The sequence below is a fragment of the Hermetia illucens genome, chromosome 1 (assembly GCF_905115235.1).
Source record: "Hermetia illucens chromosome 1, iHerIll2.2.curated.20191125, whole genome shotgun sequence".
Lineage (NCBI taxonomy): Eukaryota > Metazoa > Arthropoda > Insecta > Diptera > Stratiomyidae > Hermetia > Hermetia illucens.
The window spans coordinates 208,381,962-208,406,890 of NC_051849.1; the positions used below are offsets into that span (position 1 = coordinate 208,381,962).

The 24,929-nt window shown below is 43.2% G+C and overlaps 1 protein-coding gene across 1 annotated transcript in view; it reads right to left on the bottom strand.

Annotated features, from left to right (window-relative positions):
- Positions 1 to 4,396: 4,396 nt before the first annotated feature.
- LOC119646131 (myb-like protein Q) overlaps positions 4,397 to 24,929 on the bottom strand; it is a 162,902-nt gene continuing 142,369 nt past the window's right edge. Inside the window, exons 5-6 of the mRNA XM_038046480.1 lie at positions 6,225 to 7,173; positions 4,397 to 6,145 (exon numbers count right to left, since the gene is read on the bottom strand). Of these exons, the coding sequence (XP_037902408.1) occupies positions 5,671 to 6,145; positions 6,225 to 7,173 (1,424 nt within the window). The 3' untranslated portion in view covers positions 4,397 to 5,670. The remainder of the gene's footprint in view (positions 6,146 to 6,224; positions 7,174 to 24,929) is intronic.

The following is a 24,929-nucleotide window of genomic DNA, read 5'->3' on the forward strand; positions in this document are numbered from 1 at the left end:
AATGATGTTTAGTTTTGGGAAATTTGTGCATGGGCATGAAGCGGCAGGATAAAACGCCACAGAAAACATAGTCTGCAACGAAGACGTAATTCACGAACGGTAAGACGGTTGTCGAAGAAGAGCTTGCTTTGTGATGAATGTGAATTTCCTCAGTTTCTCGCGGGAACAATCGTGTAGTGATTTTGTGCTGAAGTTTCAGTTTCGAGCTACGGAAGACGTTCCCCATTGGGTGTGCGACATTCATAGAAGATCGCATTTGTGGCCTCTAAGAATTTCTGGTCTGAGAATGTCCGAGACATTTTCTTCTTCACGTGTGCGTCACTGGGAGGAAAGAAAATTAAAAAAAAAAAAAACCAAATGCTTTCGGTATTCTTTTTTTCCGCATTAAATTCAGTTAGTATTTCCGTATACACATTTTTTTTTTCTTCCTTCTTTTGAATCAAACAATTTCCGTATTAAACAACGAAAGAAACAAAACAATAACAAATACACGCCACACCGAGTTCAAAGTCTAATCAACGTGTACGTTTTTTGTGCTTTAATTTCATTTTTTATATTTTTCTTTTATATTTTGATTTAATTTCATTTTTCTTTTATACAGGGGTGGCAGCATAACTTCCTTTTTTAAAATGCGCGCCACTCAGTTAGTTGATGTCATAGCGGAGCGCTAGTGGTCCCGTTCAAGAGGGGATACTGTAAAGTTTTGTCCCGACACGGTTCAGTCGCTATCATGCGTTGGAATACTGAGGAGCGTGCCTTTGCCGTTGAGGTTTACTTTTCAAGCGGATGTTCGGTTATTGCAACACAGCGTGCATTTCGGAATCGCTTTAATTTAGCCCCGTTGGCTCCCGCCCCAGACCGCAAATCAATTGTTACATGGGTCACTACATTCAGACAAACTGCAAGTGCGACAAAAGGACTCCCCCTCGGACACCACCTTGTCGTGGTGGGGGAGCCTGTAGTAGTTTACTACTACACTAAGGGTGTCCAAAAATATGAATATGGAAACGATGGATTTAAACTCTCCAAGTGGTAAGAAGTCACAGACTTCGAATCCACCCGCGACCATGAGCAATCATGACGCGACCGAGGCGCGGATTTTGGAGGCCTCACCACATTCATATTTGCCTATAGATCAATCTGTAGAAGGCATGCTTTCCGACTCAGTGGAAAGTTTGCACTTGGTGCCTACGGCGAAGTTAGCCAGAAAGGAAAGTACGGAAACTTTCAAATTGGGAGAAACTGGAAATCCGACTACGGCTGAATTCTGCCTGTCAGAACCTTCCCCTTCATCCTTACCAGGAAGCGCGGAAGAACGGGAAGCTGGTGACGTGGACGCTACTGGTTTAACGCCGGTGTGTGGAAATGGATCCAAGCGGTCCGGACACCGTGAACCAGGAAAGGCCCGACGCCGACGGCAGAAGAGAGCACTGCGAAGGAAGATGATTGGGAATGAGGACATGGACGTGGCTGTACCACTAGGCGCGGTAACGCCCAGAGAAATCGAACACAAGGAAGCGGAATCTCCGGCGGAAGGTGGAAATTGGAAACCCCGGTAAGATCCACATTGGACGTACCAGACTCTTCTGTCAGCGACAATATACTAAGTTTATGTCGAAAAACATAAAGATTGGTCAAATCAACCTCCAGCATGCCAAAGCTCCCTCCTACCTGTTGGCAGCGAGAATGACAAAGCTGCAGGATTTCCCCTATATCTTTCTGATGCAAGAACCGTGGGTTCGATTTAACAGAATCTGTGGCATTGGATCAGTAAAGGGGGCTAGGATCTTCTACGACGAAAGATCCATAAGACCGAGAGCTTGCGTCCTGATGTCAAGACGGTTAGAGGCAACTATTCTGAGACAATATTGTTCCCAGGACTTAGCTACGGTCATCATACAATACCAGATAAATGGCGAGAGGGCAAACATCATAGTTGCCTCCGCTTATTTACCCTATGATTCTTTGTATCCTCCACCGACGCAAGAGCTTAGGGATCTGGTGGCGTATGCAGAATCAAGTGGTCTAGAGCTCTTAATAGGTTGCGATGCGAACGCTCAACATATTTGTTGGGGCGGTAGCAAATGCAATCCAAGAGGGGAGAAGTTATTTGATTGCATCACTTCAGCTGGTCTTATGACTGCAAACGTAGGGTGCGCCCCTACGTTCGTGGGACCGAGAAGAAGCGAAGTAATTGACCTAACAATCTGTACCTCAAAATTGTTAGAGTTGATTACACACTGGCGAGTGCTAGACGAGGTCTCACTGTCAGATCACCGATATCTAGAATTCAATCTGACTATTGCGGGCAAACAGTCTGCAGTACAAAGACGGAACCCTAGGAAAACGGATTGGGCAAAGTTCAATGAACTTCTTGGCAATAAAGTACAGTTCCCCACCCGGGAGAACGGGTGAGAGAAGTGGTAGGGGGAGAGTTGACGGTTCTTACAACCCCTTCAACACGCAAGTGTTGCAAGGGGAACTGGAACACTACGAAAGCGGTTGTTACCCATGAAAAGGTGAGAGCTGTCATACTGTCCTTTGAACATTTCAAAGCATCTGGCATGGATGGCATCTATCCGGCAATGCTAAAGGAGGGTATGGAGCATTTAGAGCGACCTCTAAGAAATATTTTTCGAGGATGTCTTGCTCTGGGCTACGTGCCTTCTTCTTGGCAACAGGTTAAGGTAGTCTTCATATCGAAACCTGGGAAAGATGGCTATTCGAATTCAAAGAACTTTAGACAGATCAGCTTGACTTCATTCTTGCTGAAAGGTTTGGAGAGACTGGTGGAGCGTCACATTCATGGAAACGCACTTAGGTCACACCCACTTAGTGGAAACCAACATGCTTACCAACGTGGAAAGTCCTGTGAGACCTGTGAGACAAAAAGGTTTTCACCGTAAACTAGCCGCACTGCAAAAACTGTGTGTCTCGGTATCACTAGTGCCATGAGCACGACATCCGGCGCAGCTCTGAATGCACTACGCAATTTGCAGCCCCTGGATATATTTATTCAAAGCACTGCAGTGAGAGCTGGTCATAAACTAATTCGATTATGATAGATCCATGGGAAAACAACGGATGTGGGGGGGGGGGGCACAGAGCATTGGAAGAGTTACTGGGAGGACTGAATCCTGTTCTTACAATGCCTTCCGATTCTCGTGTCCCCATACAACTGTTTGGTAGAAGATATGAAGTTACCCTGAAGCGTAGAGAGGACTGAGAAGACCCAGAGGAATGCGTGGCGGGATATACGGAAGTCTTCTACACCGATGGCTCAAAAACAGAAGAGGGTTCTGGAGCCGGAGTCTACCTCTCGAATAAAAGCGAGAAGTGGGCTTTTGCAACGGTTTTTCAAGCCGAAGTTTATGCGATCCTAAGGGCGGCAAACTGGGTGATTGACGAGCGGTTGGAGGGCAGGAGCATCGCAATCTGCAGTGATAGCCACGCTGCATTGAAGGCGTTGAGCAGTCCTTTGATCACCTCGAAGGTTCAGGAATGCAGAAACCGTTTGAACTCTAATCTGGGTACTTGGTCACTGTGGCATAAAGGGAAATGAAATCTCGGACGCTTTAGCGAAAGACGGAAATCCTGCGATACGTTAACGAATCCGGAATATTCCGTTAGACGGGGGTGGCGAGTACAATGGGCCAACACGGCCTGAGTGCTCAGAAGCTGTAGCTTCTTCCCCACCATAGACACACACACAATTAACGTGATAAGTCGAGGTATGCCTGTAGGGTCGAAATAACATGGCCCAGGACGTCCTGTATTTTAAGACGGGCTGTAGCAATGCCATTGTAAGAAGCTTTAACAACTGTACTGCACTCCAAAAATGCACAGCGAAGCATATCGTTATTCTCATTTCTGGCGCAGGAAAACCTGAAAAGTCTTCAATTGTTTAAAATAAAATACATTTATTCCTTTAAAATTATCAGTTCAATCATTGATATTCATATATTTTTTTTCAAACAATGCATTCTGAACATATATAAATATTCTAGAAAGAAACATATACACAATCGATCCGGTTCTAAATTTTTACAAAGTTTGTCATATTATTTAAATAAATTGTTATATAATTATTGCATTTGAAATAAAAAAAACTTAGGGTGCGAAAAGAAATATAGAATGAACTACGTTTTATTCTAAATAGTTTCTATGTTTATTTTTTATCAAATTAATTCGGTACTAAAAATCGAACTAAATAAATTCTTTTTGTTTTTTATACATTTAATTGTCATTATTTTAAAACTTGTATGATATGAAGTCTTCACGTGGTTATTAAACTATTATAATTATTAATATTCTATGGACGAATACAATATTATTCACATTTAAACGAATTATACAAATATTTAAAAACTTATACCTTTGCAGCTGAAATAATTCGAAATTTATTTCCAATAAATCAAAATTAGATTTTATAAATGTAAATTTATATTTAAAAATTATAATAATGATCATATCTTTCATTTTGAGGAAATAACACCGAAAAATAAGATCAGTTATATGTCGATATGTTTATATATATTTATGTAAAATGGTTTGGTAAATTTTTCATTATTTTTTTTCTCTTTAAAATCAGATGAAACTATATTTGATGATTATAAATTGTTCTCAGTTGATTCAGTCGATTCGTCACTCGTTCCAAAATAATATAACAAATGACGAATTAAATGAATCTAAATTTATTGAATTTAAATTCCGTGATTTATTATAATTTTCCTTGGAAAAGATATGGAATATTACGAATAATTATCAGAAAAAGATATTGATAATAAAATGAATGATAGCCATAATGTGGTGAGTGCCATTTCTGAGTCAAATGGAAAATAAATCTTGGTACAGTTGACATTTATACGGCGCAAAATGGAAATGCCAATGTAGATTCAGTTTCAATTCTTAAATCATCAAATATAATTTCAAATTGTTTTGAAATAAATCATAAGATATCGTATACAAACGTGTTTTCTGGAATATTAGACTTTTCAATCAAAATTTTTGTTGTAATAGGAACTATATTTTGTATTTTTACACATGAGTTATGTAGATAACGTTATCTATGCTAAATATCTGATAATTTTACGCCTCTATTAGATTCATGGCTGTATTCAATATAAATTCGGTATTAATATCATTATTAGCAGTAATAATTCTGTTTACGCATTTATATCTAATTCTCTTCCTTAATATTAGTGCATAGGTCATAGCAGCTTGTTGAAATGGGGACCGAATTGTTTTAGAGTAAAATAATTTTAAAAAGAAAACTGTTCTGAACGATTTATTGAAGAAGTTAAAAACCCCCCTTTAATTTTTTTTATTAATTTAAATTTATATTTCGGTTTTTATATAATATCCAGACTCTGTATCTTTTTTTTAAGATTTTTTTTTAGTAATTTCAACGCTCTCTAAGCGGAAGCAAACCCAACTCATGTATTCGACCCAGTCCGGTTTTTGTTAAATAAGATTTTCGGCTCTACTTACAAAAGTATTTACAGATTGACATATGGTAAATACCATAATTCTCCGTTGGAATCCAGATGACCTCTAAATCTAATCGACATATTTAATGTTCATATGATTATTGATGTTCGGTTTATATTCCATAGTGGCGGAGGGCAACAGATTTCGGGCGTAGTCATTAATACACCACGAAGCTGTTGGTCATTCCGGTGGCATTGACATTGATTGGTGATGGTGGTGGATATGATACGGTGGTGACATTGGACTCATGTTGGTGGGGGTCATAGAGCCTCCATCTGAACTATCTCTAGCGCTCCTATTGCCCCCATTGAAAGCCGCCCCCAATGGTGGCAAACTACCTGCATTAAGTCCCGGCAAACAGAACATGCTGTTGGTGCTATTTGGTGTACCCGTAGGACTATCCAATGATCCTGGAGGATTTATCCGTTTTTCTTTCTGACGGCGATTACAGAACCAAACTCGTACGACCTCCTTGTCCATGTGAAGCTGTTCGGCCAGTGATGAGATTTCTTCACTTGTGGGTTTTGGATTGATTAGAAACGCTTTCTCCAGCGCTCCGCGGACGGTAGTCTCGATTGAGGTTCGCTTCTTTCGTCGACGACCAATTGCTTCTGGGGTTGTCAGAGTGTTTGTCAGAGTGGTGATGCCAAAGATTCTGCAGAAGAAAGTGCACTTTCGTTAGAACTGTGCTTATGCAATTGGTTCCAGTGTAGGAAATAAAAAACAGAACTTACCCTCCTGGCTTGGATACACTTGTATCTGCATCTTCCAACCATTTCTGCAACAACGGTTTCAGCTTGCACATATTCTTAAAGCTCAAATTCAAAGCTTCAAATCGTGATATGGTTGTCTGCGAAAAGTCATTTCCATACAGTTTTCCCATCGCTAGTCCTACATCACCCTGCGTAAATCCCAGCTTTATCCGTCTTTGTTTGAACGTTTTCGCAAACTGTTCAAGCTCCTCCAGATTTGGAGTTTGCTCAGGCGAAGAATCCATTGCACAAACTGTTGGCATATGGTTGTTCATCTGGGGCGAACGTAGATCAGATCCTGGAGTTGAGGGTGTCAGGAGCCCGGAAACGTTAAAGCTTTGGGAGTTCGGTGGTGTAGTCTGGTTGTGCCCAAGCATGGAAATCGGGGTAGTTGCCAGACTGGCAGGGCTAGTGGATGGACTATGCAAAGGTGAATTTGGAAGCGGAGTTGCATGGTTTTGACTCTTAAGTTGATGTTGTTTTTGAAGCGCATGATATTGCTGTGTTGCTTGCGCCAAAGCTTGGAAAGGGTTTTGCAGCATTGATAGCTGCGCACTCACAGTATTACTATTAGGAGCCATTTGTGTTGAAGCAGTTTCATGCATGATTTTTAGGAAAGCTTGCTGAAGATCATGTGGACTCATCCCGTTTAGTTGTCCTTGTAGAATGAGGGATGCTAGGGGATTTTGAAAAGCAGCTAATGCTGCAATTGAACCGGTTGGATGTGTGGCTGGTTGGCTGTTTTGGCTTTGCAGTGGATGATGCCGTCTCGCAGATTTATTGGTTTTGTTTGCTGTTGGTGAAGGTAACCTTTTTGGTGTATCATTTGTAAGATTAAGGACATTTTCTGAGGAGTTGAATTTCTCTTTTCTTCTGTAAGGTAGGGTGTCTGGTCGTTCGCCATCGCTTGAATCATCGCTCTCTAGTGGTCCTGAAAGTAAAAAGGTTCAATATTATTAGAATAAAAAAAATATTTCCAGTTTTATTGCAAAGAGTGGGATAAAAATGTAAGGATTAAGTTCAGGTTGTCACTGCAATCTGGTACCAATCATTGACAAAAGTTTCTGAAGAACCTGCAACTTTTAACCCAGAAACATTGTGAGATGTTTTGAAAACGCACGTGAAGCTAAAATTCAAAAACAACAAAAACATAAAGTGTCGGCTTGACCACGGGCGTGGAGCCGAACAACTCGCAACTCGAGTACGAGGAGGGATCCAAAAATAACCGGATTTTTATTTATTATCTTTCTTTACGAAATTCCTCCAGTGACCTTGGAAGTACTTCCCATTAGATGCGATGCGTTTATCCAGCCTTTTCTTCGACTCTTTGAAGCATTGCTGGAACTCTCAAACCTAGATATTGTCCAGCAGCAAAGCTGCGTCCTATGCAGGGACCGTGATGCGACTGATGAGAACGTTGCGCATACTGCAGGCTCGGGGCGGTGTTCAGTCTTCAGAGCAGGATTGGAAAGGGCTAGGACGCGGTCAACATGGTTCGCATCCTACAAATCAATATGCACCGGAGTTCAACCGTTCACGAGTTGCTAGCGCAATTCGCTGCGGAGACCAAAGCTGATTTAGTACTCCTCAGTGAGCAGTACTGAAACAAGGACCCAGTTTCATGGTACCCTGACATATCAGGTACGGCTGCTATCTGGGGGACGGCACCCTCTTTAGGGTTCTTACCCAAGGCCGAAGGGACGGCTTTGTCTGGATTCGGTGTTCAGGGATAATGTTTTTTAGTGTCTATTTTATGCCGAATGAGACGATGTCGGAGTTTCGACTCAGGCTTGATGCTTTGGAGGATGCTATCTGAGGCACAGATGGGCGGATCTTGGTCTGGGGTGACTTCAATGCTAGGGCACTTGAATGGGGAATGCCTTACACAGATTCCAGAGGGAAAAGAATTCTAGAATAGCGGCGAGAACAGGACTGGTAGTTCTAAACACCGTTTCCACCCCAACGTTCTGGCACCCTGGCTGCGAGGGAAGCCTTCCAGACGTAATCTTCGCGTCGGAATCACTGGTGTCGCTGGAGGATGGATGGCGAGTTCTGGAAGACTTCTCGACAAGCGACCATCAATACATTGTCTTCAAAGTTGTGAACACAAAATTTCGGTGTACGCCACCCCTGCGCTATTTCTGTGCATGGAACGTAGCGAAAATGAACACCGGGAGGTTTGTCGAAACTCTTGGAACAGGTGGGGCACGTTGGGGGCGGTGGCGCTGCAGCGAGCATTGTCATAAATTCAGTTATGAACCTGATAACGACGGCCTGCGGAGCCTTCATGTTCAGAAGGGCATCGAGACGTGCCAAAGCTTCTATGTATTGGTGAACAGTGGAAATCGCAGAGCTCCGGAAGGAGTATCACAGGTTCTGCCGCTTAAGACAACGTTTAAGCGACCAGGAGGAGGCATGTACCATAATGACGGAGTAAAAATCAGCCAAAAGGAGACTCCGCAGCGCAATAAACAAAAGCAAAACTCGCTGTTGGCAGGATCTGGTCAACGAGGTGAATGGGGACCCGAGGGGACTCGGTTACAAACTGGTAACTGAAAAATCGTGGCTCTGCGGAAACCCTGTTCACTTAAGGCCGAGCAGATGGACCGCATTGTAAGGCACTATTCTCTGCGTACCCCATATGGGATGATGATGTCGGCGCGGAGAGCGCAGAGGACTGTCCACTTTTCTTTACAGAAGAATTTGAAGAAGCAGTCCTCTCTATGAAAAGCAAGAAGGCGCCAGGACCCGATGGTAGTTCAGCAGAGGTATAGCTGGTATTCTAACACCGGGCAGACCTCCTGCACGGCGCATTCAACGCTTGGCTGAAAGAGGACACTTTCCCTGCACGTTGGAAGCTGGAGATGTTTGCGCTGATCCAGAAAGGGAAAGGTGACCCTGAGTTGCCGTCTTCATGCCGCCCACTATGTATGCGTGATACTGCTGAAAAAGTGCCCGGAGATTTATCTCCTCAGCAGCTTGGTTTTAGAGCAGGGATATCCACAGTTGATGCTGTCATGCAAATCGTGGATGCCGTTCGACCAGCGAAGGCACATAGTCGCCGAACTCGAGGGGTGGTCAGAAATGCCTTTAATTCCGTAAGATAGAAAGACATTCTAGGCACACTAGACAATACTTTCCACGTGTCGAACTATCTCTTACGTATATCGAGAGACTATCTGAGAAACCACTCCCTGCTCTATGAAACATCAGAGGGTCAGAGGAGGATGGAGGTCACGTCGGCTATAGCACAGGGATCCATCCTACGGCCGGACCTCTGGAACACTACCTATGGTAGTCTACTTAAACTCGACATGCCAGAGAAGTCGCGTCTATTCGGTTATGCAGATGATGTCGCGGCGCTTGTTGCAGCACGCACTGTCGAACAGGCCTAAAGCAGACTCGGCATATTGATGCGACGGGTAAGCGGATGGATGACTACTCATGCTTTCAACTTACACTGGAAAAAATCGAAGTAGTCACAGTGACTATATCCCCATATCGTTCAGCGAGTCTATAATCGAGTCAAAACCAGCGGTAAAGTACCTCGGGCTGACTCATGACTCAAATCAAAGCAGCAGCGAACAAGGCTGTAGCTGGAGTTTCGGCGTTAAGTAGGTTAATGGCAAATATTGGGTCTGTCCTGCTTTGCGGCGCAGAAGGTATGGGCTGACGCTCTTGGTTGTAAACGTCTTGCGCAAGTACAGCGACGGGTGTTTTGCGGGTGGCGTCTGCGTAATGCACTGTCTCTGAACCGGCCGTGATGGTGATTGCGAGAGTGAACCCAGTTGCCCTTGTTGTCAAGGAGCGTCAAGCCATATACAAATGCAAGGGAGATAAGGCTCTGCTCGTGCAGAACAGCAACGCAACCTAGACGAGTGGCAGCTCTCTTGGCAAAATGAAACTAGAGGCAGATGGACTGCGCGATTCATCGGCGGTAAGAACAATTAGAGTGCCCTACAATAAATCATAGCAGGAGGAACGAAACTCCAAGGGCAAGTCGAAATCTGCTGCCCCAACGATGTCACAGACGACCCAAGTGATACCCAAACGTATTGCAATCAACCTGCCACCAAACCAGAGAGTGCGGGAAAAAATGTGGATCCTCTGGGAAATCAACAGGCGCCTAAGAGGAAAAAGGCCATACAAATAGTTCCGAAAAACGGAATTAAATGCACCGAAGAGAAAAAGCAGAAAAGCAGGTCCCCCAAGTGCGAGCTCCGACAATCGACTCAACAAAATCCAAGGGGAATGAAAAAGGTGGATGGACCAAAGTAGTTAATAAAGAGGCCGAAAAAAAGGCAAAAGTGGGAATTTGCCCAGAAGCAATTGTGGTCTCTATGCGGAGATACTGAAAAAGGTCAAAGCTGACACCGACCTAAAAGATCTAGGCCGAAATGTCAGCAGAATTCGAAGCAACCAGAAGGGTGACCTCATGTTTGAGCTGAAAAAATCCAGCGTGGGAAAAACTGATGGATTCCGAACTCAAATCAAGAACTCACTTGGAGAGAATGTCACAATACGGGCCCAAAAACACGAGGTCTATATATAGTGCAAGGATCTCCATGAAGTGACATTCAAAGGAGAAATTTTCATTGCGTTGATGGAACAGTGGATAGAACTTGACGAGGAGTCTATTGTGAGTTTGCGGAAAGCCGATGGTAACACTCAAACGGCAACATTGCCATTACTAGTGGACACAGCGCAGAAGTTATTGGCGGCCTGGAAGGTTCGAATTGGATGGGTTGTTTGCCGTCTGAGAGAGCAGATTTCTCTAAAGAGGTGCTTCGAGTGCCTCGCGTTCAGTCATTTCGCAAAGGCATGCACCAGCGGCATTGATTAGTCCGATCGATGTAGAAGGTGCGGAGAGAAAGGCCATATTGCCGAAGCGTGTAATAGGGATTCCAAATGCTTATTGTGCGAAGGAAGGGAGGGACGGGATTACCGGCATATTGCCGGAAATGCTAAATGCCCGGAATTTAGGAAGGCGCTGACTTCAATGAAAAAATGAGGTTTACTCAAATAAACCTCAATCATTGCTCAAAATTTACTCGACCTGACCACCTCCGAAGTGGAAATTGCCATCATTAGCGAATCTTATAGAAATCGTCACCTTGGCGTATGTATTACAGATTCGACTGGTGGAGCGGCGATATGGGCATGCAGTCGATAAGCCATACAATATACTGGGAGTCAGACAACCAGCGGCTTTGTGTGGGCGAGAATAAACGGGGTATATATGTACAGCTGTTACGCCTCACCAAGTCTGACACAGTCCGAGTTCGAGGAAATGCTTGACAGTCTTGTTCTCGACGTCAGAGGACGAAGTCCAAAGGTGATTGCTGATGATTTCAATGCTTGGGCCCTGGGGAGGGCTAGCAGAGAATCAAATGCCAGGGCGCAGTTTATTAGAAGCTTTTGCGCAGATGGACATAGTTTTGGCCAACGAAGGTTATGTAAACACCTTTCAGAAAGGGGAGTCTGCCTCAATTGTAGACCTAACTTTTGTCAGCCATGCACTGGCACGTGGTATGTCCTGGTGCATCAGCAAGGGCTATACCCACAGCGGCCGCCAGGCAATCTACTGTGGGCTATGGGTGGAGTCCCCGGGCACCTGAAACCGAGAAAGATGTCAGACTGGTCTGCTAAAGCGCTGGATGACCAGACCTTCATAGAGGAATGACTAGACCAACCTAATAAAGCTGGCGCCTCTACAGAAAGAGCTGTACATGTGGCCCATTGCATAACCAAAGCGTGTCACGCGTCCATTCCCCAGTAGAAGATCAAACTGCTGGTGGAATACTGAACTGGTCAGCCTTCGATCAGTCTGTCACCGAGTCAGAAGAGCCACCTATCAGCATCGTTTTGCATATTAAGGCCACCAGATGACTTTTAGCTGGGGTGATGAGGCCGAGCCGAAGTAGAACTGGCTTGTGGTTGCTTACGTAATTGAAAAAAATTAAAAACGAGCTGCTAAAGGAAGCAAAGGAGGTGAAAAATTGAAACAGTTGGAAGTATGGTGGTCTAAAAACAAGTCCACCCCGGAAAGTAATGGTGGTTTCACGTGGTCAAGGCTGGAGAGACTGGCACTGTTGTGCAGTAGGCACGAATCCCACACGTACGTGCTGCAGATGGGTCTTTTTAATAGTTTTACAGCACCGAGTGATAGCAGGAGAAAATGCTGTACAATTCTCACGAAGGAACCCTACAGGACTTGTAAGAAATTGCTGAACGAATACTTTAAGGTTCAGCTTGCTTTCCGTTTTTGAGACGAAACTACCACTTCACAAACTTGGTCTTTACCGAGATTGTATAATGCAAAAGCGTAGATCTGGAAACAAAAGAAAATTTTGCCAATCTCAGCACAAATACCCCACCCCCTCTCTGAATATGATTGTAAAATCATTTTCCATCAAATTTTCTCTACTGTGAAAATTGCAACGAAAATTCTCAGGCCACAAGTTATCGTTATCCTACAGGTTTATAGTCTCCAGTCTCGGGCTTGGTTATAAGCCACTAAAGAAATGAAAGGGAGTGAAGTGAATCCTGTGAACGTATAAACGGAAATTTTCATTCAACCCAAATAATTTGATTTTGGTCACAAGTGAAATTGAATGCAGACATGAAGTATAAAAGGAGCACTCGTTGAGCACTGAGCCTGAAATGTCCTCCTCGTTCATCGTTCGTTCGGCCAAGGGTTAGGAATCAACAACAACCAAACCCATAGTCCATAGTCGGGGTACAGAGAAATTCATGTCCTATAAGGAAAGGCAAATTTTATTCAATCTTCCAGTCGACTGGACATTCTGGGCTTATCAACATGTCCACAACATTGGCCAAGTCAAGTCAAGGATAATGCCCAAAGTGGATTCATCCGTGTACAATAAGAAAATAAATAAAAATGGAAAAATAACATGAAAAAGTGGACACCGGACCGTACAGGCCTCGTATGAGTACACAAAGGAAATGACGGCGGCGAATATGGAGCTTTGATGGCTAAGGCTTTGGATTAAAATGAAGCGGCTGATGTTCGGATGGAGATATGGAAACCAGGAACAGAGTGAAATTTTCATTTTTGGCTTTCCTTTACACTAAATGCGGGAGAATTGAAGGGAAAACTATTAGTTGATATGCTTTCGTAATAAAAGTCAACATTGTGGAAAAACATTTCATACTACATATCCGCAATTGGGACCTAACTTTGTGGGGGTTTTATCGGGAATTCCAAGAAAAGGGAGGAGGAGGGCCAATTTTTATTCATCCCAGAAAACGAGGAATGTTAAAATGTATCTAAAAAACAAGTGTCACTTAGTAACTTTCTGCGCCATTTTATCGGCTTATCCTAATTTAAGATAGTTTCAGGGGAAGAGCTTTGTTAGCATGATGCTGTCCCAAATGATGACAATCATTCAAAGGATCATGTCAATATTTTCGGTGCTAATTAGCTCGGCAACTAAGTCAGGAAGGAATCATGTCCTTTCAATGGACGTGTGGCAGGTGAGAAGTTTAATTGGTCACACGCATTTCACTGGGCTTATTAGGGACATGATTTTACCATTGACCGGATTTGTTTTGAAAGTGCTAATCGATGAAAATATTTTTTTTATCCTGTAGTACATTGAATGAGGTCCTTGAGCAATTCCAGCTTTCAGTACCCAGCTCGGTAGGTAAGCTTAAAGGAAGAAAGCAAAACCGACTACATGACGGTAATGAAGTTAGGCCTTATGAGAGGGGTGGAGTGGAAAGGGTAGGACTCCACATCACAATCAATGCTTCTACGTAGTTTAGATAGTTAGTTTCAGGTAATCGAATAACTTTCTTACTACTGCAAGGCAGTATTCCGACGAAAGTGTTAGTGTTTAGATACTGAGCCATCAGCATGTCTTTCAAAAGTTCTTGAATCACAAAACATTTACCAAGTTGAAAAAATTTAAGGGAACCGTCGTTCTTAGCTAATTGATTGAAAGTGCATTTAAACCATATTTCGGGAACCAGCTACCCCTTTCCATCAAGACAGTACACTGATAACGTAGGTAGATGGTTCCCGAAAAGGGCTGGGGAGAAGTAGATTCTCCATGAATGGAATTTTAATATTTTATTCGAATGTCGATTATTCTCGTTAATTATGACGTCAGCATCTTATTTGTTTGGCTTAGGATGCAGTAAAGCCGTAAGAAATTGATAAATTTGAACTGCTATAACTTTGATACTAATAGTCGGATTTTCAAGAAACTTGACATGTGTATGCACGAGACTGTCTTCTATGTCGGTACAATTTAGTACTCCTAGGATGAACTTAAGGGAAGTTTTTCAGTCAATTTCTAAAAGTTGGTAATATACTATTAGTAAGTTTTTTTGAGCAGACATCGGAATGGGACATATTTTGAGGCCTACATTTGACCTAAGTGCAACACTCTGATTTGTTACAGATTTTTGGGTTGGGTAGTTTCCTCACTCCTTAATCGCGCACCTTACAATTCACGCCAAAACTAATATCAGTTTCGGAAAGTACTAACCGAAACCTTTCATTTGCTACCCCACATGGCAATATCCGGTGAAAACAAATTTTAAATCCTTCTTTTGCATGTATGGAGAGCCCCCTTTAAACTCACCAAAATTTATGTCACTCGCCGTATGCGTGGGATTTCGTAGTTCCCATCTGTTCATCAAATTTCGTTCGGATCGATTTAGCCATTTTGGAGAAAAGTGCGTGTAACAGACAGGCAAACAGACAGAGACAGATAGACAGCACAACAAACCTTTGGGGGAAGCTTCGCTTTACAGGCCGATATGCCTTTCAAATTTTGGCAAACTATTCGAACGAGTAATCTATAACAGATTACTTCCAATTGCCGAAAAGGATAGCGGTCTCTCCGAAAATCAGTTCGATTTTCGAAAGGGGAGGTCTACAACAGATGCAGTTGTCCTAGTAGCTAACACAGCTAAAACCGCACTTGACGAGGTCAAATGTTGTGCAGTGATCACACTTGATGTGAAGAACGCCTTCAATTTCGCTAGATGTCAATCAACTTAGGCGTGGCGAAGTACCTGGTACGTATCGCTGCCGATTTCCTAATCGACAGGGTTCTGTGCTGCGAATCAGATGAAGGAATGAAATTATACCAAACAACATGCGGAGTTCCACAAGGGCCTGTCCTAGAACCAAACTTGTGGATTGTTATGTATAACGGAGTACTGCCACTAGACCTTCCTACTGGTGTGGCCTCCATTGGTTTCGCGGACGATTTGGTGTGACGGTTGTTGCACGCCTTCTCGATGAAGTCGAGCTTTATGCAAATGAAGCAGTCTATGAGATTAAATTCTGGTTAGATAATGCTGGTCTGCAGCTCGCAGAACATAAGCCGCGGTACTTATTACCAAGCGGAAAAAATGCACTTTCATGAAGATCAAAGTTGAACGCAAACAATTCATTCCAAGCCTGCGCTTAAGTACTTAGGCGTAATGATTGACCAGAGGTTAAACTTCGGATTGCATGTGGAGGGTCCAGCAACCAAGGCATATAATATTGGAGTGCTGGTTGCGAGGATGCTACCAAATATAGGTGGCCGAAGGTCGAGCCATCGACTCCCTATTCCGAAGGTGGTCAGTTCGATCCTACTGTATGCAGCCCCAGTATGGGCAGATGCACTAAAAAATATAGCAAATAAGGGAAAGATAGGAGCTGCGTATTGCATAAGTATACTCCGAATATGTCGCGCTTACAGAACAATCCAAGCTTGCGTGATAGCAGGAATGGTCCCGATTGAGATTCTGGCGAAAGAAATACAACGACTTTACGATCTCATCGGAGAATCTACTGCCTTTCGGCGTCAGTTCGCACGAACTGAAATTGTCGCGGAATGGCGTGGAGCGAGTCAGAAAAAGGCCCCTGGACTCACAAAATCATATGGGATATCCGGAAATGTATCGAGCGATCCCACGGCGAGGTAAGTTCTGACCTAACTCAATTCTTGAGCGGACATGGAGGCTATCGAGCATATCTGTATCGATTTGGGCGTGATAATCCGCCATATTGCCCAAAGTGCCCAAATATTGCAGAGGGCGCAGAACACGTTTTTTATTGCCACAGATTCGAAGCCCAAAGGCCTACAATGGAAGCTACAACCGTAGAGCATTTTAAATCCGAAAATATAATGGAACTTATGGTGAAAGCAAGGGGATATGGACCGAAGTCGAAAAGGTGATTGCAGCCATCGGAAAGAAGCTTAGGCAGGAAGAAGTCATCCGAAAGAGAAACACGAATGTTAGCACGAGCGCAGAATAAATTCTGATTCAGCCCCGCGATGTTATACCAAATGAGAGTCCCGCGGGTAGAGTGGAAGGAGAAGGAGGTGGTTTTATTGGGCAAGAGTCGCACATAACCGTGTGGCAGGAGCCTGCAGTAGCTTTTGAAGCTTTCTACCTTCAATCGGCAAAAAAAGACAGACAGACAGACAGTGAACCAATTTTAATAGGGTTTTGTTCAAGGGTGCGATCATTTCATCAGTGTTAACACCGTTGTGGTCAAGATTACGATCCGGGTTGACTAACAACAGAAACTACCCTCGTTTCCGCCATTCTTAAAATCTAAGAAAAAGGGGCGAAAGTTGACTGCATAGGTAAGCCAGCCCTTGAGTGCGCTGTACTGAAGTGTCCCTCGGCACGCACTTACATGCCTTAGCGCTAACCAGGCTCATTTTTTCCCTTGCATGTCAGTTACGAAAACATCACGTGTGTGTTGAATCGGACACTTTGGACCCGCTCTTGAAACTGAAAATCTAAAAAAAAGGGAAAAATCGCTACATAATCGACGTGGGGTAGGGTGTGATAATAATGATGACTAGGACATGCGCGTGGTGCCGGAAAATTCGAGGACCCGGAGCCGCGGGGGAGAGCGTATCGGATTGAATCGACGACCTCGTTCCTTTTCAAGCCTTGACTGTCAACCGTACCTTATAGTACATTTCTACTAAGCGATTGCCAGTCCTCCTGGAGCTACTAGTGCCTCAACGAGGTACACAATTGGTCAGACGCTATTCCTATCGAACAATTTCTTTTTCAGATAAAGATTCTCGGTCGATCCATCCTCGTAGGTGATTTCAAAACCCCATCCTGTCTCTCTTGATGTTCATCAAGGAAGCGTCCTTCAACGGTTCCTCTGGACACTGTTATACGGGACATCCGCCGTCCAGCACCGCACAAACCGCTCTATCCAGAAATGCTTCCTAGCCTCTCTTAGTAAAGCTGATGTCGAGCAACTTGTGCAAAAGTGGGATGATCGCCTCATGCAATACAGTCTGACACTGAGTCTGAAAAAAACAGAATTTTCGATGATCGACCCTAATGAAGCAGGCACTATCACTGCCAGTAGAAGTGACCTGCCGAGAACTGAGCGAATTAAATACATATTTCGGATTAATGCTATCGCCCAATGGTGAATTACGCTATGACTTTACTTCACGCATCAGTGCAACTTGAATGAAGTCACAAGTGGTATCCTTTGTGACCGACAATTCAACGAACATCTAAAATCCAAAATTTACGGCAGTATCGTTCACTCTGTCGCGAGTGTTGGCTGTCTAAAAAAAACGAATAATGGCGCCTGGTGGAGAATGGAATGGAATGGAGACATAGATGTTACGTTGGACCAGTAGCGTAACACAACATGATCACATAAAATGCATGGATTGATGGATATGTAGCAGCAAGCGCCGCGACATCATCTCTTCTGGTATGTCGAGTTTAAGTAGACTATCATAGGTAGCGTTCCAGAGGTCCAGCGCTAGGATGGATCCCTGTGCTACCCCCGACGTGACCTCCATCCTCCTCTGACCCTCTAGTGTTTTATAGAGCAGGGAGCATAGTTTTGTACGTGGCGGAAGGAGAGGTTTTGTACGTGATGGAAGGAGAGGAAGAGTAACATGTTTGCTTCAAGGTTGTATGAAGTTGGGGAGACCGTCTTCAGAAATTTTCCCTTGTTCAAAGTGTTAGCAATGGTTAAAAAGGTTCGAAGAAGGTGGAATATCAACCGCAATTTTGGGAAATGGCAGAGGAATGCAAATAATTCCAAAATAATTCCAACAAAAAAATGCACATGCATCGAGCGGCGGCAAACTTTGCTCTCCAGATCTCCAGATGATGTTACCAGAAAAAGGTCCATGAAAGGAGAAACGTTTGACGATGTTCAGATCATTAAAAAAATCGATGGAAGAACTGGAGAAGGTTCCTAGAAAAAGATATCCAGAGGGCCTTCTTGCAGTAGAAATGTCACTGGAAAAAGTGTATTTCAACTCAGGAAGAGTATTTTGAAGGAGATACAATTTTGTTAGAACTAACTAACTTTGTTAGAACTAAACTAACCATTCCGGGAAGACACTTTTGATTTCAGTTCAGTTGATTCACCGATCCGAACGTCTCATGGCTGATACTAAGTGCTGGATAAAATTTTGAAAAATTGGGCATGTTTGGCAAAGTCCAAAGTCTCAACTAAGATGAACTGTTGCCAGGTCGACCAGTAGTAAAATGCGTGGTATAACTCTTGTTTAAGGGTTTTTGGGTCTGCTCTGGGACCTCGAACGGACCAATAATGATTACGGTCTACGTCTTCCAGGCGAGATAGGATTCGGGCGCAGTCCACGCGAATATGTACCAGGTCCCAAGTGCGACAAGTACGATGGTTAAAAGTTATAATATTTTTGCGGCTTCCGCAAAGGATTGTCCATATTTAGTCATCCAAAAAGCGAGTGGGGGTTTTATCTAAGGCAGAGGCAACTTGTTAGACTTTGTCTCTCCTCTGCTGTGGGAACAGTGTGGTTGAAAGTGGTTGTTTTTGCGCTCTTACATATACGTTTGTAAACATGAGTGCAAATTATATACAGAGTGAAAACTTCCCGGTTACGCCCTAAATTGTCTAAATTAGATTTTTCTGAAGGATTGAGGTAGCCCTAAGTCCATTTCCACTTGATGGACCGGACAAATTGGGTAGCAGCAGCCTTTCTTTTTCCTAGTTTTTGGGGTAATTTTTTTTAAAAAAGAGGAGCTGGTAGAGAGAGAGAAGCAGCGTCCAATAAGTTCCTTTTCTATGGGAGAACGGCACATCGCTTCTTCTAGAAAATTGGGGGCTTTACTCGACAATATGGGGTCCGTGTACCAAAAAAATGTATCCAGTCCTCCACCCAGTTAATAAGAACTCAGGACACGCGACATCTTTGAATATTAAATCATGTCTTCAACACGAAGGAAAGAAAACTACCAAGGGTTTGATACGTAGCTTTTAACGTCTTGAAAGAAATCAATCGGATATAAGTAGGACAGCGAAAATAAAAATATTTATACTGGAGGAGATTCATCTAGAACATTCGAAGATTACAAGGGACTAACAATTACCTAAGATAGAGATCCTAAATTATCCAGGTTATTTGTTCTTTGGGTACACCTCCATTAACCAGTTAATTACAACTTCCTGTTATCAACTCCCTAGTCACAACCCTTCAAAATTACCTCCTCAACGTACATATCACCCTCCTAATATGTAAAAAAGATTATTTGATATGCATAACCACCATAAAGGCACCCTAACTCCATCCCCATTATTCAAATTGCGACCCTTCCTCTGACACCTAACAAAAAAAGTCATTCAAACAAGGTGACATCAAACGCAACAATTACAAGGCAATTTGTTGCCTCCTCTCAGGTGTAAAACCGCTTGAAATGCATTTGAAAACCGCTTAAATAAATTTATTTAAATTTCACGCTATTATGCAAGACCTTTTATTGTGACAAGTGCTGTCGAGGGATTTAAATAAACGACAGAAAGGAAGACTTGAAGGGTTGATGTTCCCGATAGAAGTGCTCATTTCAATGTTGGTTATTTTTTGTGTGTCCTGTGTATACGCAGGGATGCATGAAAATACCTGGGGAATAGGTGTTTGAAGTGCGATATGGCATTGTCATGTATTTATTTAAATTATTGGTTTAACATAGCCTTTCATTGCCTCCTGTTATGCGATCAACAAGTTTAGGAGGAAAGGGTTCCTGCGATGGGTGAAATATGAGATTTTAAAGTGATACGAATATGCGGTTAATAATTTGGGGAGAAAGGGTGTGTTTTTTGTACACTATGGAACAATAAATGACATACAATCAAATAAAATCCTGTTTTTGTTTTTATAAAACGTATAGACTGTCGTGCAAACATACACGACCTTGAAGGAAGAGAAGAGTGAGGCAACCTTTCAGAAGATTCAACAAGTAGAATCACTCAACTTGGAAAAATTGTCAAAATTGTCAACTTCCAAGATCAATATGTGTTTTAATATGATGAGATCTCCTAAAGTATAAGTACCTTTAGTAGGCCTGACGACGGAGGGAGGAGTCCAACCTGAGAGCCTTTTTTGCAAAAATTCATGAAAACGTCCTTCGGGTAATTTTTCTTCTAATACTACGTGAATAACTCATCAGGTGCTACCATTTCGTAGTACTGCGAGTATTTCAACAAAGTGCTTGAGTTAGGGGGTTGGAGAGGGCAGCGGATATAGTGGTCATGGGATTGATGACCTGGGTAGAGGATAACTATTCCTTCTCCGTTATTCCTATAGGAAATTTTCAATTTATTCCTGACACTTGACGGCTAAGTGATAGAGTAGGGCTGACAGGGCTTTCATTACATATCTGGCTAGGGAGGCCCCGATGCCTTATTGTTATGAAATTTCAAAGAGGATTTGAGTTGATATGCATTTCTTGAGGTCATCACTTTTGGGTACGCTGGTTCACTAGTGGAGAATCCGTAAGACGTAGCCTCTACATCTGATAAGGAAAGGTCTCGGTCCATAAGATGAAAGTAGAGGGAACCAATGCTCAGGATACTACTGACAACAAAAGTTCTGATCTTTGATGGAGTTGCCTTATTAAAGCCCAAAGTGAGGCATAGCGATCTGAAGTTTTGGTTTGCACAGTTTGAAGCCTTGTTGATATGAGGCATATTGGATAGGTTTGAGGTTACAATCACCTCAAGGTGGATGATTTGTTTCCCTTTGGGGGTGGGAGAAGTAAAGACATTTACGAACAGACAACTGATGTCGAAATTATTTTGGTGTCATCTTAAGTTTTCCGTTAAAGGCAATTGTTTGGAAATTTTGTGAGTGAGAGTCGGTTTCTCCTTGGTACAGTATCGGTAGAGCGTGTGCAAAAATGAACTCAGACGAGCCCTGTCCTGGCGTACTATGCCTCTTGTGAATGTGCAAACCATGAGGTCACCGGTATATTGCAGCATCTTCATTGGATTGGGAACGGGCTTCAGGATATCTATGGTAACAGGTAAAATGGAGGTTATTAAGAGAGCGAGGAATCCTAGATGAGGTGAAAGGCGTGGTTGAAAGTAAAAAATGTTGTTTAGTTTATGAGCGGTCCACTTTGTCCCTTATGCCAAGAAGGGAAGCTATTGAAAGTGTTTTATAAACAATCCTGGGCTAGACGTTGAATTTTAGGACTAGAAGGGCAGGCTCAACGGAGTAACCTGATGGATTGGTTAATTGGAAGTCTGAGATAGAGTTGTTGGCAGCGCAATGCTCATCTATCATGGTGAACGGTCCTGACGAAAATGTTGGCAGAAGTTGAGAACGTTTTCAATCCTTTTGGAAGTGGGTGTGATCTGATCAAATTTGTAGCTCGTGTGGATTCCGAAAATAAGGGCAGGGAGGACCGGGCCGAGCATTTCTTAAAATTATGGATGGGACCATTTTGGCGTGACACATCGTTTTTTCTTTGTTTAATGGAATATCGTAATCGTCTTGGAGTTGACGAGTTTTATTTACGATTTTGAACCAGAAAGTTTGGAGTGAATGATGGAGGAGCTCAATTTTGTTGGCTGTTTTGGTGTAGGACAGTGAATATTTTGAACAAAAAGGAGATATTTTATGAGATATCTCTCGTATGGTTATTGTGTGATGCGTCCGGCAAAGAAGGACAGAGTTGTAAACAACATTTTCACTAGAAAGAAATGACCAAACAAGGGACATTTCCATACGAGCTATTCTAAAGTGCATAAAGACGGCAATGAATTATTAAGGACCGGAGATGATAATTCCAATAGACTTATTGAAGAATGAAAGCACGAGGGCCATGTGGCTCACCCATATACGGAGTTTTGCCGAAAGCCCGAATTAGAGATTTTTACAAAATTCAATTTTTTGATAATACAGACACAGAAGGGGTGGAGTGAAAAGGCACATTGCCAAGGACTGTCACAGTGTCTGAATTCACATGCGAATTAAGAGAAGGTTTACTTAATACCTACCATGCCGCCCTGAATTAAGTGTAAACTGGAGCGGAAAAATAGAGTCAATGCGACTTGAACCTTTGAAAAGTCACTCAGGATCTGCATTCAAAGAGCACTTCCGAAATGAATCATATCTTTCTTTACAATTATGGGACTAACACGCTATGTTGGTGTATAACTTGAAATTCGAATGAGTATTACCCCCACCCATATTATAGAATTATTCACACATTCTAGTTGACGAGGTAGCCTATAGGAAACCTGAAATCCCAAAAGTGAGAAGACTGCTAAGTGGCCAGCGAAAGTGAGGAACCAGCAAACTTTCGTAGAGATATCGATGTGTTGGCCATTCAAGTAGTTCTGTTTTTAGTTTTGCCGCTTTCTCAGGGAGTATATGTACAGTGTATTCGCGAGTATTCAATAAGACCTAAAATCCTGCGCTTCTGCCCTCAGTGTGCAGCACCACATACAATGATGGCCTTAGCCTTCAACATGTTAACTGAAAATGGAAATAATACGCATCTTCACAAATCGCGCCAAGAGAAATTATGCGGGACTGAAGGATAATGTTAAATTTTAGCGGGGTCCTGTAGTATATTCTTATAAAATATTCGGTGACAATATGGTTCAGGCGAGGGTGGTGCCGAACGTAGGAGGTTTGGGTTGCTCAGGCCTGAGGTATAGCGTGTCAACTACACCTACGCGCCAGCGTTTGCCAGAAATACCCTTCAGCTGCCCCACGATTTTCTGAGATCCTTGCAGTCCTTGTCTACTGTTCTGCGACAAGTGCCTTTGGGGCGACCCGCTTGTCGGCCATTTTGGGAGAATGGATTTCACTGCATGGCATAGTCAGCAATGCAATTGTTGCTCATCCGTAATCTGTAACCTATTCACTGCCACTTCCGCTTTCTGATCACAATGTCAGGTCAGCACACTTTGATGATACGACGCAGACAGGTGTTCACGAGGCTTGGAGCTTTTGAGTAGTAGTGGGGCTCACTTTCCATGTGTTACTCCCATATAGCAACACAAAAAAACCCTAGCAGAGATTTTGGTGTTGAGATAATTGCATTTTCAGATTTTAAGCAATGCAACAGAATTGTTTCTAGCGCTATTAATACGTTGGGCAACATTCAGTTCTGTGCCATCGTTCGCAGAAACCAGGTTCTCTCTATATATTCAAATTGATCGAAAATTTTGATGCTCAGCCCATTAGTGCAGGAAGAGATAATGCAATAACCCGTCAGACCGTGAACCTTGGCTTTATTGGTGTTTACCTTCAGCCTTGCCTCTCTTTCTAAATTCAGACCCATTTGATCTAGGTCCATGACCCGGTGAGAGAGCAAATAGACGTCATCAGCGTAGTCGATATGTTTGAGAGTTTCCTCGTTTTATGGACAAGGCACCATGGCAAACGTCACCGATAACAAGAAGAAATAATATCGATGACAAGACGCAGCTACCTAATATTCATCGAAATTCTCAGGTGGATTACTCAGTGTACCTGCATCCGGTCAGCAACATAGCTCTTCCACTGCCGAGTGACACCTGGATCATACAAGCGGCCAATGTTGAACTTGGAGGGTCGCAGCTCTCCGACTCTGCGAGAAGAGGCGGACGCGACACGCAAGAGAACGTAAGCGACTATCACATGGTGATCCTTTCGGGGCTGATGTCCGCGCCTTTTTTGTTACCCACATCCAGGAGACAACCCCTAAATTTACTGATGGTCGCAAACAGGACCAATCTGAAGGCTTGTGCGGTGTCGATCAGTTGAGACCCAACTGACCTTATGGCAGGTTTTGTGCTTGAACCTTATGCCATTAATGATGAGGCGGTAGGAACTGCAGAAATCCAAAAACCTCCTATCATTATCGTTGCGGTCGCAAAGTCCATGCATTTCCATCACATGTCCGAGCAAGATGTTGTCAAAGCATTCATCACGATCAAAATGTCACCTTTAAAACTCCTCCCCTGAGCTGTGTGTAATTGCGTCTAGAGAACATCCTCCTCCACTGTATAGTAAGTCTCCGTTGGTGCTACTATTGTACATTGGGATACTCCTTAACCTGGAGCGGAATCTTGCAGTCAGAAGTTTGTCAAAAACCAGTCCAGATGAGGAGAGCGCGTCTGGATGGGGGTGGTCTTTTCTGCTCCGGTAGAGCAATAGCTTGTGTAAAGTGGAGTTGTCCTTTTGAGAAAGCAATTATTACTTCTACAAGGAATGAGGATTATACAATATTTTCAGCTCTGGCCAAGCTCTGGTCAATAAGGCGGATTTGCGCTCAATATAATGCATGTCGTGTTCTACGAATTATATAAAGGAGCACTCAACATCTGCGAGCCGCTACGATCACGCTGCTCCCAGGGCAGAGGTGAGGCAGCGCCTGACGATTTGCCTCTGCCCTGGT